Below are 21,328 nucleotides of genomic sequence, written 5' to 3' on the forward strand. Positions count from 1 at the left end.
TTTGAATGGTTTACCAATTCTAATACTGAGGTAAACAGAATAGTACAAATAAGAGGTAAGGCTATAATTTGACCCACTACTGATGAAATCATCTTGGGTTTCCATCTGGATAGATGTGTTCAAATTCCGTGACGTTGACAATAATCTAAACAAGCCCTCAGGTTTCATCCAGGCACAAACTGAGAAAGCCTACATTCACATATACTGCTCTACTATTGTTTTAAGTTACACTATTTCTCAACTAATCTGATATGTAAAATTGAAATGGTTGTAAGCAACAACAGGAAAAAACAAGCATATTTAAATGCGGGTATTTAACAGTCCATGAGACAAAAACATAATACTATTATTCAATGACACAATTTAAAGTAGATTTTGTATTATCTCCTACCCGGAGCTCCATACATATGATACCGATAATCACTTTCCCATATTCTGAGTACACAAAACATATATTAATGAGCAAACTATATCCTAGATATGACGGAAAAGAGAAAATCCGAAATACTTCTACACAACTGAAAGTGCCACACTTAACTATGACATCAGTGATTCAGTTTCACACAACAGTCACAACAGGAGGTAGTAGAACTAGATTAACCATATCACCAATGTACAAACCTATGTAATAAATTGAACACTGAATAACAGCTGACACTATCTTAAGAGCTCTCATGTGAGGTAAGTAAGATTCACTCATTCTAGTTCCGTAAACAGTAAAATCTATAAATTAACAACCATCAGAACACACACAAGTAATCAATTTCATATGGCATTTCAAGTATATTTATATTCCACTCTAATGCAATAGCTCTAACAGTAACATCAAATACAAATCAGTTATGCATCATACAGTATGTTTATGATTAGCAGTTCAGTATCCTATTAAGAGAACTTCACTACAGCGATCTATGATAATCATAATATGCAGATCTAAATCTCTGTTGTTACACACTGTATTCATATTAGTAACAATATGTGAATGAAAGAAAGACAATACCTCTGACACTACAACAATAATCCGTTTTCTACGACATATACAAAGACAGAAGATTTTTTACCACTGTATAAACTTTTTATAACTGTAATGTCATTTTCTCTAGTGACTAATGTAGAATTACTCATTACAGCAGCAGAACAAATATGCTTAACTGGAGTATCATGATACAAACACAAATCCAGAACCCTGGCCAATGACATGGGCTCAAAAGATGTTGAGTGTCCATACTGTCACTGATAACTAAGTAACAAAAACTTTGATAGCAGGATGGCCATAAAAAGCATTACTCCCCAGCTATGTATTTTCTGCGGTGTACTAGCAAGAAATTACACACACAGGAATATGTTTCATTCAACAACCAAAGTTTACTACCAACAAACCGCTAAACGCGTGATGTGAAGGCCAATGGGTTTCCAACAAGATTGTGGAATCCAATGTTACAACTTTATTTTATCTATATCTACATCTGTACATTATGTTCGGGAAATACCACGTCGCAAACACTTCGTACGTGTGACTGTATACGGATATATAATTGGATTGCCACTAAACAATAATTCCGATCAGTTTATTCTCGAGAGTACAATGACATTAACAACGCACTGATCGTTAGATTCCGGCCAAACAAACAATATGGAAAAATTAAATTAAAACGCACACGACCATGACAATATAGATATTTCATACATATTGAAGTCTAAATTACACGTATTATATGATACTGATAAGTTGCAAACAATAAGTTCGTGACTATGAAGCATAACGAAGTTTGAATGAGCAGGATGACAATTCAAACATACGCAAAATAATTAAAAATTGCCTAACACAAGAAAAAGTACTAAAATGTTGGCCAGAATGAGTAAGCTGTAAATTTGAAGTTTCTCAACAGTGCACTGGTACTTCCTAACTACACCAAAACAGCATTCCAACAACATAAACAAACAATTTTTGACAGACCTGTCAATGTAAACATTAACACAAAATGTATCCAAAGTTCAGATGTTATATATTAACAACTGTTAAATCTTGTCGCTATATCCCCATATCATTTTTGTAACAACGCAAATTTTTCTGACATTGCATACTTACAATTTAAACCCTTGCGTCTCAACCCCTGGCGGATCTTGGGCCTCCATGCTTGCGCCCAAGAGCGTAGCTGTTTCCCGAAAGAGTGTAGCAACCTGCATTTAGGAATCCGCCTTTCCGACACCGTGATAAAACACAAACTTAACACTGTTTAATCCACAGGAACATAGTACACAGTCAACCTAATGGCTGTCCATTTAAATATGGCTAACCAAACGAGCATCGAAACCTCACCCTTTAAAAAGAGTGAACTCCTCCGTGATTGGTTAACGGTTTGATGAGGAAAAATCAATAACAAGCAGTGTGTTCCATTTTTGGCGTTCGCTTTCTTTTTTCAAACCCGCCATATGTACTCTTGAAGAACCACAAACGAATTTAAAACATTTAAGAACACCGCCGACGAAGTAGCAACACAGCACACGCCCCCAGAACGACAGCCAGAGAAAAATACAAAATCCTCCACGTACAGTTCACTCCTTCAGCGTTCTACTATGTCTTTGCTTCTTAGTATTTACTACGAGTGTCCTTCACAGCTTGACGTTCGCAAGTAGTTACCTCTTTGCAATTACTCAAGGAACATCTTTCCCGTCAGAATTACCGTTAAAAGATTACATAAAAAATTATTTTGCTTTCTGTTACATTGAGTGGATCAGCCATTTTAAAACAACTCGCTCGTATGCAAAAAGAATACGTACTGGTCCTAAAGTTGAAACATCTCTACAACGCTGGAATATGCTTTTCTACGAAAACACAGAAAACAAAGTTACAGCAGAAAATGCAATAGCACATATCAAAATCACTTTTAAGCTTGAAATATTAATAATGACAATTTTTATCATTCTGATTTCCTTAAAATGATTTCGACGTTAATGACAATTTTTACAGGAATATTTCTGGCGTTTATGTTTTGAATATGCATTTTCAGATAAAACACAATAACACACAAAAAATGTGGCCCTTAACACAACGTTTTAATATTCTTATCCTTAATATATTCGATCAGTTACCAATTAAAAACAACTACGTGAAGGGAACAAGTAAAAGACTGACAAAAACAAAAAGAAAACAGAGTCGTCAAACACAGAAGCTCATTCTCTCAGATAAGTCTTTATTAAATAGAGAAACGAATGCTGATCTCTTTCATCATAATATATTTTCAAATATGGAAGATAAATAATTTATGTTATCTATTTACTTGATATGAACAATTTCAAGAAAATTATGAAACATGTCTTAAATATCCTACAAAAAGTATAAATGAATATAAGAGTAAATAAAAATATAGTTATGTTATAGTAAGATGACAAAGCATACACAACAAAAATGTGGAAGTAACAATTCTGGCATGACCCCTTCAAAGAAAACACTCTGGCATTAGCCTAGGTGATTCAATAACATCATGAAAAAACTTGATGATGATTGTTGAACAGGGATATAAAGCCCACGTTTCTTAGCCAGCCATTACTTCACAGAGAAGTTGCTAGTCACATGTAGGTGCATTACATTTACTTTTAGAAGTTTTGTGGTAAACAACAGAATGTTAGACGTCCCAGCAAACATCGGTATTAAAGATCTCAAGGAACCACTTATCATCATTTTTCATCTACGATTTCTACGTCCATCAATAGGCGTAGGGACAGACACTAGTGTATGTGAAAGAAAGGGCAAACAGAGAACGGAAAAAATAAACATTCTTATGATGTATACTACATAAATACTCTCTCCTGTGATGAATTTATATTTAGGTATGTAATATAGATGCAATGGAAAATCAGAGAAAGGTGTTACTTTGATTGGTTTCTGAAATCTGACTATACACTGATGTTCTCTATGCAATTTGAAAGGTGCGTTTCACAGGGTAACACATTCCTCTCTCAGAATAATAATAGTATTACGAATGAAATTATGTAAATAGGGATATCTGTGATTTAAATTAAGGGAATGTGATTGAAATCAGTTGAAATTTAAGAATAAAATAAAAAGAATAAATAAAATTTATAAGAAATGACTGCATTATATATTAGTGGAAACTTTGCAGTGACATATTAGAAAAGTGATTCAGACTGCCAGTCAGTGGAATAGAAAATAAGAATTTTACCGCTTTCACTGTAATTTATGAAATTTGCAAGTTCCATTTTCGTCGTTCGTAAGAATAGTTATGAGAGATAAGCTGCTATAATCTATCACATATCACTAAAATAAGTAATTCAAAGACTTCACTACATGATTTGTCTATGAGAGCCACTAACTAGGATTTTTGAGCTTTCACTCAATTACTGAACAGTTATAATGGATGTAGCTATATTCAAATATAGAATGTGATAATACAAGCATATATACTCCTGGAAATGGAAAAAAGAACACATTGACACCGGTGTGTCAGACCCACCATACTTGCTCCGGACACTGTGAGAGGGCTGTACAAGCAATGATCACACGCACGGCACAGCGGACACACCAGGAACCGCGGTGTTGGCCGTCGAATGGCGCTAGCAGCGCAGCATTTGTGCACCGCCGCCGTCAGTGTCAGCCAGTTTGCCGTGGCATACGGAGCTCCATCGCAGTCTTTAACACTGGTAGCATGCCGCGACAGCGTGGACGTGAACCGTATGTGCAGTTGACGGACTTTGAGCGAGGGCGTATAGTGGGCATGCGGGAGGCCGGATGGACGTACCGCCGAATTGCTCAACACGTGTGGCGTGAGGTCTCCACAGTACATCGATGTTGTCGCCAGTGGTCGGTGGAAGGTGCACGTGCCCGTCGACCTGGGACCGGACCGCAGCGACGCACGGATGCACGCCAAGACCATAGGATCCTACGCAGTGCTGTAGGGGACCGCACCGCCACATCCCACCAAATTAGTGACACTGTTGCTCCTGGGGTATCGGCGAGGACCATTCGCAACCGTCTCCATGAAGCTGGGCTACGGTCCCGCACACCGTTAGGCCGTCTTCCGCTCACGCCCCAACATCGTGCAGCCCGCCTCCAGTGGTGTCGCGACAGGCGTGAATGGAGGGACGAATGGAGACGTGTAGTCTTCAGCGATGACAGTCGCTTCTGCCTTGGTGCCAATGATGGTCGTATGCGTGTTTGGCGCCGTGCAGGTGAGCGCCACAATCAGGACTGCATACGACCAAGGCACACAGGGCCAACACCCGGCATCATGGTGTGGCGAGCGATCTCCTACACTGGCCGTACACCTCTGGTGATCGTCGAGGGGACACTGAATAGTGCACGGTACATCCAAACCGTCATCGAACCCATCGTTCTACCATTCCTAGACCGGCAAGGGAACTTGCTGTTCCAACAGGACAATGCACGTCCGCATGTATCCCGTGCCACCCAACATGCTCTAGAAGGTGTAAGTCAACTACCCTGTCCAGCAAGATCTCCGGATCTGTCCCCCATTGAGCATGTTTGGGACTGGATGAAGCGTCGTCTCACGCGGTCTGCACGTCTAGCACGAACGCTCGTCCAACTGAGGCGCCAGGTGGAAATGGCATGGCAAGCCGTTCCACAGGACTACATCCAGCATCTCTACGATCGTCTCCATGGGAGAAAAGCAGCCTGCATTGCTGCGAGAGGTGGATATACACTGTACTAGTGCCAACATTGTGCATGCTCTGTTGCCTGTGTCTATGTGCCTGTGGTTCTGTCAGTGCGATCATGTGATGTATCTGACCCCAGGAATGTGTCAATAAAGTTTCCCCTTCCTGGGACAATGAATTCAAGGTGTTCTTATTTCAATTTCCAGGAGTGTATCTATATGATAGGTAAATACAGTTGCTCATTTATTTGAATTTTACTGTCTTATCATACAAATAAATGCATTTCATACACAATAAACTTTGAATAGAAAGATTTTCTAAAAGAAATTAATTTATAATTCAGTGCATTACAAACAATAAAGTCATCTGTCCTATCATGATAAAACATATTCATATATTCTGTGTATATTTATATTGGGGCTATTTAGTTTCATTATATTATGATAACATATCCTATACCATTGTGAGAAGGACCCTGCATGAATGAATAAATAAAGCCTGAGAGTGTTTGTAAGAAAGTACCACATATTCTTTATTAAACAAACTATGAACCATATTTTCATCTAATATAAATATTGAGGTATTTCTTAATTACTTTTGACAGTCTATTTGGTAGGCAATGAATGTTATAACACATGATGTAGAGCATGCAGGAGACATTAATAATATATCCAGAACGAAATTTTCATTCTGCAGGGGATCTTTACCCTTCGCAAGCAAGTGTTCTACCAACTGAGCTACCCAAGCATGCTCACGACCCGTCCTCACAGATTTAATTCCGCCAATAGCTCGTCTCCTACCTACCAAAATTCACAGAAGCTCTCCCGTGGAACTTGCAGAATTAGCACTCGTGGAAGAAAGGATATTGAGGCCACATGGCTTAGCCTCAGCTTAGGGGATGTTTCCAGAATGATATTTTCACTCTGCAGTGCGTTGTGCACTGGTATGAAACTTCTTGGCAGATTAAAACTGTGTGCCAGACCAAGACTCGAACTTGGGACCTTTGCCTTTCGTGGGTAAGTGAGGAGAGGTTGAGTTATGCTTGGGTTGCTCAGATGGTAGAGCACTTGGCCGTGAAAGGCAAAGGTCCAGAGTTCGAGTCTCAGTCTGGCACACCGTTTTCGTCTGCCAGAAATTTCATTAATAATATAAATAGCCTACCTGACAAATCAAACTTTTCACTTGTGAAAGTCACAAAATCTCAACAGTTTATTTTTCTTACAATTTCAATGAGTTAGGCAAAAATATCTCCATTTTTTATACAAGGGAGCACTAAGTATCTAGTTATGGGGGAAATTATGAATAAATATGAGCACCACTGAGTTAAGCAGGTGAGAGATATATTCAGGTATTCATAACAAATAAAATCATATGGAAAGTACAAGTCTGTCGGTATTTTTAGATTTCTGTGCTATTCTAAACATACAAGGGAAAATTTAGGAACTGACGGCATTTGACCAGATTCTCTGCACCTAGGAAATCTTATTTTGGAATAGTGTGTATATTGTTTTAAAAGTAACAGGGGCCACATTTGTAAGACAGCTGTTACTTATAAGCTCATTGCACTATGGCACAAAATAAGAAGTTGATGATTTAACGTAATATTAACGAATACAGCAATGGTTTACAGTTACTAAATATATGTGGAAATTGGATATGGATCCTAATGGTTTTCTGTGCCCCCTCTCTGCCCCCCTCCTTCCCTTCTCTTTGTCCCTTTCCTCTTCCCTCTCCCCCTCACTCTCTTCATCACCTCCTCCCCCTCTATCTACTCTTTGCCTCCTCCTCCTTCTTCTCTTCTTCTCCACCTGCCACCTCTCTCTGCTCATATCCTTTTTACCTCTCTCTATGTGTGCTATTTCCCTCTCTCTCTGTCCATCTCTTCTTCCCCCATCTTTCTGACCTTGAACATTGTTTACTGTTGTTGCTGACGAAACCGTTGCTGGGAATTGAAGTCACTTAAAATGCCTGGGTGAATTAGTTGTGATCGTTGGTATGAGGGTATGGGAGACCTCTTCTATTGTATCTGTAAGGATAATAGCTTCAATGCAGTTTTTCGCATAGTTTTAATCTCCAAATGGGTAGGATTCCAAAGTTTTGAAAGATTTGGGTTCTGGAGTAGTATTCTAATCATAAGCAGATAACCCATAAAAACAACTTTCCTCCTTTCTGTTAAAACTGACTGCAAGGAAGAAAACAAAAGACATATTTGTGTATACATTTCGTGTTGAAAACTGCGTACAACGAAAAAGGATCTATATGGGGAAAACAATTTTTCTAATGGTTTAAATGCCTTTCTATAACAGTTAAAATTGACTATGAAAAAGAACACCAAACTACACATTTTCAAATCCTCTCATAGCCTAGTATTGTCTTTCATGCAGTCAGTTTTAACAGAAAAACTGGTCATTTTTGTTAAAAGAAATATGTAGCATTTGTCCATCTCAATGTTTTCTGGAGTATCATGTAAACATTCAAATTAAGTCAGTCAAAAACTTTTCGAAAAGTTTTTAACTGGCTTAAAGAGAAATGTATAGCTCATTGTAGCTCATGTCTGTCAGTAAGTTTAATATAGTAGCATGTAGCATGTAAAACTGTAGAGTAAACTGGTCAAGAAATTTTCGAGATTTTTGCTGAGAATCTTTCTCCTTTATTTAGAATATGAGTACTTATATACCTTCCTTGACCAATGTATATCACATTTTTACATGATACTGTAAAACACACACACACACACACACACACACACACACACACACATATATATATATATATATATATATATATATATATATATATATTAAGACAGAGAGAGAGAGAGAACATATTGAATTGTCTAAAAATTTAAAGTAAGTTACTTCATAACTCTGGTAACAACATTATACAGTGACTTGTCTTTATTTAGTAGTGCAGATATTCTGTGTACACTTATATATAATAGATATTAAAAATGCATAGCCTATGTCGACCTCAATGTTTAAATGCATATGTTAAAAATATGTAGCCTATGTCAGTCTGAACGCTTATTAGAGTATCATGTAAAAATTTAAATTGAAGTGGCCAAGAACTTTTAGAGATTATTGGTAACAGCGTTAAACAACGAGTTTACATTCTACAGTAGCATAAAAGTATAGATTAGTTTGATAGGTGTGAATGCAATGCAAATATCATAGGTCCATAAAGGCAATACCTTGGACGTGATGTCATTATTATGTGTAACTCATGTTCTGCTTCATTTAAGTGATCAGGCTTGTAATATGGATGTTTGTAGGCAACACTTGATTTTGATTCTAGGATTTTTACTTTGAGAAAACTATTTGTTAATAAATTTATCTAACCAATTATTCAATGAATTTTTTTCATTCTTCTCTTTTGTATCGATCAACATCCTTTTCTGATTAATTTATTTTACTAACTCCAATTTGATGGGGCTGATGACTTCACTGTTTGGTCCCCTCCCTCCCCCCCCAATTAACCAGCCAATCCGATATGATATGTTTTCATAACTGTCCTTCATACTCATGCGCCTAGTGCATCTTTTGTCTCTTCTATTACCCCAAACAAATTGCACACACCTATAGATAGAACATTCCACATAAAGGCCCTGATGAAATTATTTTTAGATCTGTACTGAGTTAACATTTGTTTTTCTGTTCAAGCTATACCCATATTTATGGCGTGTGTTTCATTGTTCTGAATATATCACTCATAATCATGTGTTAAATGCAACTTCTGTGATGCTATAAATAATGTTTCGTGTAAAAATTATGCGATAGAGGTGAAGGAAAAGCTTTTTGTTTATTGATTTACATTTCCTTAAATGTAGCCATAATACTGACGACTTTTGCAAACGGCATACTTAGATTAAATCTGTGGTGCAGTTGTCCACTGCAGCAGACAGCTGTTAATGTCACTTCTTTGGCGTTTTTAATCAGTCTTGAGGCTTTAAAGGTATACAAGACACAACACCAACAGGATGCATCCACTAGAGTGGACTGCATGCATTTGCAGCCTCAGGACCAATTAAAAACGCCAAATAAGTGACATTAAGAGCTGTCCACTGCAGTCAACAGCTGTACCACTTGTTTAAAGCAATAACATCACTCTAATAAATATATCAGTACTTACATATGACAGTGGTACATACATTTGCGTTAATATTTTAATATATTAAATGTTGAAATAACATTAGTGCTGAAAGTATGTAGTGTTTAGGTTAGGGTGAGGATTGAGGCACACTATAGAGAAAAAATTTAAGCAATAGAACCCCATAAAATGCTTAAGAATGCACCGAAAATTAATGTAAACTTATTTCGCCAGACTATTGGAGGACTCAGTAAATGGTAGAAGAATTACTTGTCTGTTAAGAAAATTCTGACATTCTGAAAAGAAAGGAAACCTGTACCTTTCTGAGCACCCATAACTATGGGGTTCAAGAAGTTACTCATAAGATATTACGATGTAGCATCTTACACCTGCTGAACTAATATGGGAAAAGGAGGAATTGTTACATATATTAAGACAGAACCAAGTTTAAAAACAATGAAACAAGTAAATTTTGAAGTGACCAACACATAGAAGTATGTTCTTGTGAAAAATAGTTCACTTTTAATCATAACTGTACATAGACGCCCTATTGGGAAATTTTGAATCACTTATGAGAAATATGGATTGCTTACTGTGCTCTCTACCAGACAGCAGTAAGCAGTTAATAGTAAGTACTGGATTTAGTGTATATTTTCTAATGGATTCTGATTCGGAGAAAGATCGGAATCCCTTATTCAGATCCTAAAATTTAATCCCATTACTCTGTTTTCCAACTCAGGTGAATAATGACAGTAGGATCCTAACTGATAAAGTTCTCTTTGATGAAGCTCAAAACAAGAAAATAGCTATATATTCAGTAACAAATGCTCTCTCTGAGCATGATGTACAGTTGATTAGGATAAATAAAATAGCATCTTACAGCAGTGGTTCTCAAACTGTTGGGTGCGACCCCATTGGGGGGGGGGGGCGATAATGACGTGCAAGGAGGGGGTGTGGTATACTTGAAAACCATTTGTAGTGACAATTACATTTCTCTTTTCCTTCGAATAAAGAAGATGTCACTGATCTGGCTTCAATTTCGCCCGAAGTCACTGTTATGCTAGACGCCATCGAAGACAATAAAACTGTGGTCATATTTTTATCATTGTTGGAAATTATCGGGCGAGATGGGCGACGTCAGCCGCTGGTGGAATCGCCCATTATCAGCTTCACTGTGACTGTATCCTCAAATATGGAGCATAGTGCAAATTTTGCCTTCTGTATCTCCACGCCTTTTTACAGTTTCCAGACTCTTTGAGGAAGACTTGACTGCAGTATGAAGCGGTTCCTGGTTGGTGACAGACTTGAAGACATCAGTAGTCTGTCAACTGGCGGAGAGGAGGGAGATACTTCAAAGGTGAAAACGAGAAGTTATGATGAGAAGTATTTATTTCTAGGTTTCAAGAAAACTGCAATCAATGGTGAAGAGCGTTGGCAGTGTGTAATTTGCTTAACCATTTTAGCTGCTAATATCATGAAGTCTAACAAATTAGAGTCATCCTGAAACCAAAAATTCTAAATTAACAAAAAACCAAAACAATTTTTTGTAAGGGAACTCAATATTTTAGTGTCTACCAAAAAGAACTTTGTTAAAACGACGATTGTGGGTTCTAAGGCCTTTTTAGCCTCATACCAAATTTCACATAGGACTGCTAAATACAAGAAACAACACTCATACACAGTTGGAGAAACTCTGGTTTTACCAGCAGCAATTGATATAGTATCAACAATGTTTGGTGATTCCTTTGCTTAAGTAGTATTCGTGTCTCCAATGCCACAGTAAGTAGTAGAATTTTAAACTTTCTAAAGATTTACTCCAGCAGTTAATCAATAAATTGAGTAACATCTGTTTTGCACTTCAAATAGCCGAAGTGGGATATTCATAAAGATGCTCATTTGATTGCTTATGTTTGTTTCGTTGATGAGTTTAATATTCAAGGGGAATTTCTTTTCTGTGAGCCAATACTGGAAACAGCTGCAGTTCAAAACTTTTTTGACACAATCATTACCTTTTAATCAAATCTTGATGTCATGCAATAATTACACTGGATTGTGCACTGGAGCTCGCTCATTCTTTGAAATTCATGGTGAATTGCTAGTGTAATTTAACACTGTAGCTCCTGATACCATATGGACTCACTACATAATACACTGAGAGGCTCTGGCCATTAAAGAACTTAGTCTACCGTTTCAAGAGGTGCTGCAGTCGGTTATAGAAATAGTTAACATTATTTACGCAAAATTTGTAAATTCAAGTCTTTTAAAAGTGCTGTGCAAGGAGTTGGTTGCTGAACTCGCTCAACTGCTTTTTTAGGAATACTCGATCGTATTCAAGGGTAAAGTACTAAAAAGAATATTTGAAATGAGGTGTTCTGTTTCTGAAAGAAAGAAAGTCTCTCTCTGGCAGACGGTTTCAGTAATGGAGATTTTCTATTGAAAATGGCTTACCTGACAGACATCTTTGAGGAACTAAATATTCTGGACAGTTCATTTCAATATAACCAGGCAACTATACTATTTTGAGATGAAAATTGAAGGCATTCATAAAGAAATTAGGGCTCTAGCAAAACCACATGGATAGTGACATGTTAAATATGTTCCCTATTCTAGTGACACTGTTAGAAGACGCAGACTAGCCGATACTTCTGAAAGCCTGTGTTCTTCATCGTCTTGCAACACTAAAAATTAACTTCTAAAAGTAGTTCAGCGACGATTATGATAAATTTAACTTTATTAAAAATCCATTCAAAATGCTCATGGACCCTAATCTCTAAATATAAAAGAGAAAGAACAACTTATTGATCTCACTTGCGATACTTCACCAAAGAGAAAATTTAATGAAATGTTATTGTTGGAGATTTGGATACATATTAACAGGGAATCGCCAACACTGGGCCAAAATGTAATGCAGATCCTGATTTCCTTTTTCAACAACATAGTTATGTGAGACTGACTTTTCACATTTGGCGTCTCTGAAGTTAGACTACCGTCCAGAGCTAAATCTAATCAACGAATTTCGAGTGGCAGTTTCTGCTGTGACACCATGCCACGTCTTGATAAACTTTCTTCTCAAAAGCAAGCTAATCTACCATGTTGAACTTTGTAATCTAAATTTTCAATGTCCTTGTAAGCCTCATTTGCTTGACTGCAATTGTCATTCACTTCATGGTGTTTGAATAAATAAAAATTTAATAAAGCTAAACAATTTATTTCATATTTTCGTCATAATAATTCATGTAGTTTTGGTTTCTGTTGCACAAAATCCTTCTGAACTGAATTTGGTAAAACAGAGAGTAAGGCAAAGAAAATATAAAAATGACTTTTTTTTATTAATGAAAGTGGCTCTGTAGAGTGGCAAATACTACTTTTTGAGGTGAAAAGCAGCCCGTAGAAAAAATTTTGAGGACCACTGCCTTATAATATAGACACTCCTCAGTGGAGATCAGACTAATTAATGACCCAAGTATATATGGTCTTAAGAACAGTTTACAAGAGATGACATAGGATAGAATTTATAAAAACTAAATGTCGATATAACATTACTCTCTCAAGTGATAATTTAATATCAGTATTCGCAAACAGTTTTCTGTATAAGCTAAACTGAAAGCACATTGAACAGCCATGCATAAACCATTGATCACTAGAGGGATTAAAGGTTCTAGTGAAAAGCAAGGAAATCATATCTGTTAGAAATAACAAGTAAAAGGCCTCAGTAGTTGCACTCTACAAAATTGCTCAAAACTTATGAGAAATTTTATTAAATAATCAAGGAACATGCCCATTATGTCAAAATAAGTAAATGTAAAAACAGAGTTAAGGCTATATGGAATGTATTAAAATGAGAGGTAGGACAACAAGACTTAAAACAAGATATATTATCACTATTAATTTAAATGCAAGGGCTTTAAGTGATCAGTTACAGGCAGCATACAAATTTAACAATCATTTCATAAATGTAATAAAAAATATGGGGACCATCAGTTGAAGAGAAATATGAAAAGGGTATGTTGAACAAGGACAATAAAAGCCCCTCTATAAGAAAGTCGATAGGTGAGATGTCAATAACTACTGACCTCTTTCAGTACTGACCTCATTTTACAAAATTTATGAGAAAGTCATGTGTTCTAGAATGGTATCCCACCTGAGCAACAATTATATCCTCAGTAAATCACAGTTTGAATTTCTAAAGAGTTCTCAACTGAGAATGCCAATTACACATTCACTCATCAAATTTTAAAAGCGCTAAATAACAAAATGACGTCATTTGCTGTTTTCTGCAACCTATCTAATGCATCTGGCTGTGAGAAAATTCTCTGGGATAAAATGAGATTTTGGAATTGATGGTATAGCAAATCAATGGATAAAGCCACATCTAACTAAAAGAATGCCGAAAGTTATACTTAATAATTCAACAAAATTAGGTAGGGGAGAGTCTTGTGCTTGGGGAGAAATCACTCATCGGGGTTCCACAAGGCTCAATCTTAGGTCCACTGTTGTTTCATATATATATATATATATATATATATATATATATATATATATATATATATATATATATATATATATATATTGCAGATAACATTAGTTTTGTAACTAATCCAAACATACACATAGCACAGAGTTAAGGTAAACTGTATTATTAAAAGTATTATTGGGTGGTTTTCTACGAATATCCTTACTCTCAATTTCAAAAAGGCACAGTATTTTCAGTTCTGCACATCTATAGGTAGAACACCAATTATCAGTGTAACGCATGATGAGGAAATAAAGAATTATGGTGGAAACTTCAGAATTGATGAGAATTTAAACTGAAAAACGCCGCATATTTTGGAACTTCTAATGCAGCTTAGTTTAGCCAAATTTGCACTTATAATCACTGCAAATCTTTGGGAGCAATAAATAAGGAAGTTGACTTATTCTGTGTATTTTCATTCAGTAATGTCATATGGAATAATATTATAGATAACTAATCTTTAAGATGGATAGTACTCATTGGTTGAAAACGTGCTGCAAGAATTATAATTAGCTGACTTACTTCATTTTCATGTAATATGATGAAATAGCAAAAGTTTAAACAATAAGAATCCCAGCTAGACAGTGAAAAGGTAAAAATATAGTTTATAATAAAGAAAAAGTGTGTGATCACATGGGCAAGAAAATACCTTTCTGAATGTGAGGTGTGTGAATAGCGATTGCAAAAGTAAGTGCATGCAAACAGGAAGGAAAACAAACATTATTCTGTTTCTAATCGATGAGGAGGAGTTTTATAATTACGATTGTTATTTGGTTTTCATATAAGAGGACTGTCGAGTCGTTTTACTTATAAGTTAAAACGTTCTTTTGGGTTAGATTCGAACCAGTGATCTATGGACATCGTCTTACAGGGTAACAGTTGTTCAGTTATAGAACTAAATGAAAAAAAATGTAAATTAATTACAAACTATGGCGCACATAGTTTATTCAACATGTAAACATCACTACATGTATTCGGATTTAGGTTATGACATGTTCGATATGTTCGTTATCATTGGTGATGATGTGGCTCTGAGGAATAGCGAAATTCTACATGACCTGCCAAAGTGCCAGCACTTGGTTGCTGTCGGTGACCTCCTGAACGGCTGTTTTATTGCTTTACGCCTTGTCTTTCATGTAGCTGCACAAAAAGAAATCGCAGTCCAGAGAACATGATGGCCAATCAAAGACCACGTCAGTGGCCTCTGGGTACCCGAGAGCCAAATGCGGTCCCCAAACTTGCTTGTCCAGGACATTAAACACTCTCCTGCTTCGATGGAGCTCCATCTTGCACGAACCGCACCTTGTCGAAATCAGGGTCACTTTGGACAATGCGGATGAAATCATGTACCGTTTGGTAATCGCTGTGCCATCAAGGAATATCGCACTAATTATTCCGTGATTGGACATTGCACCATACACGATCACTTGTTGAGGATGAAAAGACTTATCGATCATGAAACGCGGTTTCTCAGTCCCCCAAATAAGCCAATTTTGCTTAGTGATGAACCCATCCAAATGAAAGTCGGCTTCATCGCTAAACCACACTATACTAATTCCCATCATGCACCATATCTAACTGAGCAGTTTGAACGTCCTAACGCAAACCGTTCAGAAGTTATGACGATTTTATTCCATATCGTCACCCTGTATAATATTCGACAGTTTACCGCACTAACAACTAAGCTACTGAATAATTGAAGTGCAATTAGGTAAAACGACGATTTTCATTAGCAGTTTAATTTATATGAGTAAAGTTATCCTTCTGTGTAACAATGGGAGAGCATATCTTGGAGGTTAGCTAATGTTCAAAATGGTTCAAATGGCTCTGAGCACAATGTGACCTAACATCTGAGGTCATCAGTCCCCTAGAACTTAGGACTACTTAAACCTAACTAACTTAAGGACACCACACGCATCCATGCCCGAGGCAGGACTCGAACCTGCGACCGTAGCGCTCGCGCGGTTCCAGACTGAAGAGCCTAGAACCGCTCAGCCACACTGGCCGGCTAACTAATGTTAACTTCACAGAGCAACACATTTTTAATTAAGTTGGTGAACTTGTGCTTCGACGCGCTGGCGTTTTGCCTGTACAGTGCAACCACATTTTATATGTCTTCTCATTCTTCGTAAACACTCAAAAACAATTTTTCAGCGTATTTGAACAGTATGGTATTACACACCATTTGTAACCCATTTTCCGAAACGGAAATTCCAAAACAAGACATCACTGTGAACTAGCATTATGACAGCAGGAGCAGCGAGCTAGTCATTGATGTCACAGGCATCACATGACTCAAATGGAGCGTTTTAGTTGGTGTTTAAATTTTTTGCACTTCGTTTCTGTTTTTATAAAAGAATACTGAAATTGAAGAGGAAAGAAAGCATGTTAGAAGCATGACATGACATAATTATTCATTTAAAACGATTTCAGGAAAGCAGTCAAAGACCCCACTGCAAGGCAAAGGCCCTCAGGCAGTTAGTTGTCCCATACAATCTCTGGGCGCTGGCTCAACTTCAGTGGAGGGTGGCTTTGACAATCCCAAACACTCGTTCCAGCTAAACATCATGAAAATCATTAAACAACGATCCGTTGAAGTTCCCAAGACGAAATCCAACAGATAATACACCGTAAAAGTACTTTTGAACATTATTTGTTAATTATAAATGAAAAAATAATGAAAAAAGTAAAAAGGTTTTATATACTGCCTTCTAAATTTTCTTTGATTTTTATGCTGACATATTTTCTCTAGCAGTAAATACTGACATTATCAAAGTCCGCAGCTCGTGGTCGTGAGGTAGCGTTCTCGATTCCCGCGCCCGGGTTCCCGGGTTCGATTCCCGGCGAGGTCAGGGATTTTCTCTGCCTCTCGTGATGACTGGGTGTTGTGTGATGTCCTTAGGTTAGTTAGGTTTAAGTAGTTCTAAGTTCTAGGGGACTGATGACCATAGATGTTAAGTCCCATAGTGCTCAGAGCCATTTGAACCATTTTTGACATTATCAAATATTTGTACGACTTTTATCTTGTTGTTTCAGTTCTCGGCAGTTTACCATACATATTTTGTCAAGAACTTCCCCTATGATTTTTACATTGGCCCTTAAAAATCTATATCATAAATAGCTCTTTATTCTGATTCTATATCCTGACTTGCTTTAAAATCACAGATGGTATCTGTTAATCTCAATTTTACCATTCGATATAGGTTTAAATAGAATGTCACTGTGATGTGTGAACATATCACATTTTGAGAGTAATGTCAGCTCCCAGTCTGTTGACTTCCCACGTGAATCGGCGCTTTGACACAGATCCTTTCAATACAGATGATATTGAAGCTGTATCGGTCTCGATTAAAGGATTCCTAACTTTTAAATAAAAAAGTGTGTAATTTCTGTACGAATAGATATGTATCAATCAGCATAAAATAGCCCTAGAATGCAGTATAGGAAATTTAGACTAGAAGATCACAAATTCCACAAAATAAATGTGAAGCACCAATTTCATTTACAAAAAGCAAATTACACTCTTCTATTTGTAAAGCTAATGAACCAAGTACTAGTACACTGTAAACGATCATAGAATCAGCGCTAGCCACAAGACATTTCTTTGGATAAAATATAATTTTTATCAGACTATCACAGCTGAAACTGTGTCAAAATCGTGTCGCACCTGGTTTTCCCAGTGAAGTGCAGCTCCATGTGGCATGGACTCAACAAGTTGTTGGAAGTCTCCTGCAGAATTATTGAACCCTGTGGCGTCTATAGCCATCCCCAATTGCAAAAAATTTTGCCAGCGCTGGAGTTTGTGCACGAACTGCCCTTTCTATTATGCAACATAAATGTTCGATGGCATTCATGTCGGGCTATCTGGATGGGCAAATCATTCACTCAAATTGTCTAAAATGTACTTCAAACCAATCACAAATAGTGGCCTCAGCGTATTGCACATTGTCATCCATACAAATTCTATCATTGTTTGGGAACATGAAATCCATGAATGGCTGCAAATAGTCTCCAACTAGCCGAAAATAACCATTTCCAGTCAATGATCGTTCAGCTGGATTAGAGGACCCAGACGATTCCACGTAACACAGCCCACGCCATTATGGTGCCAGAACCAGCTAGCACAGTACCTTGTTGACAATTTGGGTCCATGGCTTCATGGGGTCTGCGCCACATTCTAGCCCTGCAATTAGCTCTTACCAACTGAAATCAGGACTCAGCTGACCAGGTCACAGTTTACTAGTCGTATAGGGTCTAACCGACATGGTCAAGAGCGTAGGAGATGTGCTGCAGGCGATGTCATGCTATTATCAAAGGCACTCACGACGCTCATATGCTGCCATAGCCCATTAACCCAAATTTCGACGCACTGTCCAAACGATTATGTTCGTCGTATGTCCCACGCTGATTTCCGCCGTTATTGTCAGCTAGCACTGATAACTCTACGTAAACGCCACTGCTCTTGGTCATTAAGGATACAGTGTACTTATAAATGCTGGAAAAAACGATTTTTTATGACTTTATTAAATTCTGTAGTCTTTCCTGATTACATTTATATATACTTTATAGGGTTCGAGGAGGTATTGAATACGATTGGGGAGAAGAAAAGTTTGTGGCACAACTTGACTAGAAGAAGGGATCTGTTGGCAGGACACGTTCTGAGGCATCAAGGGATCACCAATTTAGTATTGGAGGGCAGCGTGGAGGGTAAAAATCGTAGAGAGATGAATATACTAAACAGATAAAGAAGGATGTAGGTTGCAGTAGGTACTGGGAGATGAAGAAGCTTGCACAGGATAGAGTAGCATGGAGAGCTGCATCAAACCAGTCTTAGGACTGAAGACCACAACAACAACAACAGGGTTTCAAATGAAAAATTACCTGTATGTGACAAATTTTAAAGTTATGATCATGCATACCGCCATATCCCCTTTATTTCTGTTATTGAAACCAGTATTATTTCGAAAAGAACTGTGAACTTTCTGTTTCCAGCGATTATACGTATGATTCACTGTATATGTTGGTGACAGTGTAGGTTTCTACAGTCTGTAAATGATTATCTTTGCTATTATGAACTTTTGTTTCGCTGAAGCAGTTTGTTCACGTGTTACTGAATGTTTGTTGCCCAAGTGCTACATATATTTGTAGAAGTACATATCCTGTAGTGTGCAATAAATACGAACTATGCCATGCATCAAGAAATCCAATAAAAGGAAATTCCGTGGCAACCAGTTCACAAACAAGGCAAACCACACCGTTGAAAGTAACCTATGTATCATTTCGTGCATATCACTAGCCAACGACTTCTATCACTTCAGTGTAAGTCCATGAAGGAGTCCATTCACTATGAATAAATAAACCTCCCATCACAGTGTAATAGAAACAACTACAAGTGCCAATACATTCTCCCAGGATACTCTACATCTTCTCTGTAGTGACAAAAATCTGTTTTATTTCTATGCATAAAGATCTAGTCTGTGAATTATAAATTTTATGAGCTTATATATTAGTGAACAATGATTAAGAAAATAAAATATGAAACTTTTTTTGCCACAACTCCTTTACTTATCCTATTGCTCGTTGCTGAGGTTGAAAGCACTGTTTTGCTAGACGTGCGACTGTAAGAGACAAGGTACAATTCTGTAGTAATCACTCAGTACGGTTTCAGTATTACAAAATTTGATTGATAATCATCATTGGGATGTAATAACATTTCCTGTATCTTGTATTCGACAGTTGAACATACTCTTTCTAAACCAAATTATACTCTGAACCATATCCCAAGAATTTTGTGTAAGTTCTTTCTTCGGTACAACAATCCCCTAACTTGCATATTATAGCAGCAATACAGTTTGTGATAGGAAAAGTCAGTTTTGGTGCAATATTTCTGAATGCATAAGTTACAACCTGGTGCAGACCTGTTTACAGTGAGTTATACTCACCAGCAGTTGCAAAGTAAAATAGAGGCCACAGGAGAGTAGAACCGCCGGAAAAAGTACAAACAGCAGTTCGCATGGTGCAAGTCACAGGCAGAAGGGGACCACTTGCCAACCTAAGTTTTATGAGTACGTGACTTGGAGCGGCATGTTTAGCAAAACAGCGGTGCACAGCCACATATAAATACACTCCTGGAAATTGAAATAAGAACACCGTGAATTCATTGTCCCAGGAAGGGGAAACTTTATTGACACATTCCTGGGGTCAGATACATCACATGATCACACTGACAGAACCACAGGCACATAGACACAGGCAACAGAGCATGCACAATGTCGGCACTAGTACAGTGTATATCCACCTTTCGCAGCAATGCAGGCTGCTATTCTCCCATGGAGACGATCGTAGAGATGCTGAATGTAGTCCTGTGGAACGGCTTGCCATGCCATTTCCACCTGGCGCCTCAGTTGGACCAGCGTTCGTGCTGGAAGTGCAGACCGCGTGAGACGACGCTTCGTCCAGTCCCAAACATGCTCAATGGGGGACAGATCCGGAGATCTTGCTGGCCAGGGTAGTTGACTTACACCTTCTAGAGCATGTTGGGTGGCACGGGATACATGCGGACGTGCATTGTCCTGTTGGAACAGCAAGTTCCCTCGCCGGTCTAGGAATGGTAGAACGATGGGTTCGATGACGGTTTGGATGTACCGTGCACTATTCAGTGTCCCCTCGACGATCACCAGAGGTGTACGGCCAGTGTAGGAGATCGCTCCCCACACCATGATGCCGGGTGTTGGCCCTGTGTGCCTCGGTCGTATGCAGTCCTGATTGTGGCGCTCACCTGCACGGCGCCAAACACGCATACGACCATCATTGGCACCAAGGCAGAAGCGACTGTCATCGCTGAAGACGACACGTCTCCATTCGTCCCTCCATTCACGCCTGTCGCGACACCACTGGAGGCGGGCTGCACGATGTTGGGGCGTGAGCGGAAGACGGCCTAACGGTGTGCGGGACCGTAGCCCAGCTTCATGGAGACGGTTGCGAATGGTCCTCGCCGATACCCCTGGAGCAACAGTGTCACTAATTTGCTGGGAAGTGGCGGTGCGGTCCCCTACGGCACTGCGTAGGATCCTACGGTCTTGGCGTGCATCCGTG

General features: G+C 38.1%; 1 protein-coding gene across 1 annotated transcript in view; it reads right to left on the bottom strand.

Annotated features, from left to right (window-relative positions):
* LOC126299457 (uncharacterized) overlaps positions 1-2,744 on the bottom strand; it is a 226,942-nt gene extending 224,198 nt beyond the window's left edge. The window contains exon 1 of the mRNA XM_049991374.1: positions 2,090-2,744. Coding sequence (XP_049847331.1) covers positions 2,090-2,187 — 98 coding nt within the window. The 5' untranslated portion in view covers positions 2,188-2,744. The remainder of the gene's footprint in view (positions 1-2,089) is intronic.
* Positions 2,745-21,328: the final 18,584 nt, after the last annotated feature.

This window comes from Schistocerca gregaria, chromosome X, assembly GCF_023897955.1.
Source record: "Schistocerca gregaria isolate iqSchGreg1 chromosome X, iqSchGreg1.2, whole genome shotgun sequence".
Lineage (NCBI taxonomy): Eukaryota > Metazoa > Arthropoda > Insecta > Orthoptera > Acrididae > Schistocerca > Schistocerca gregaria.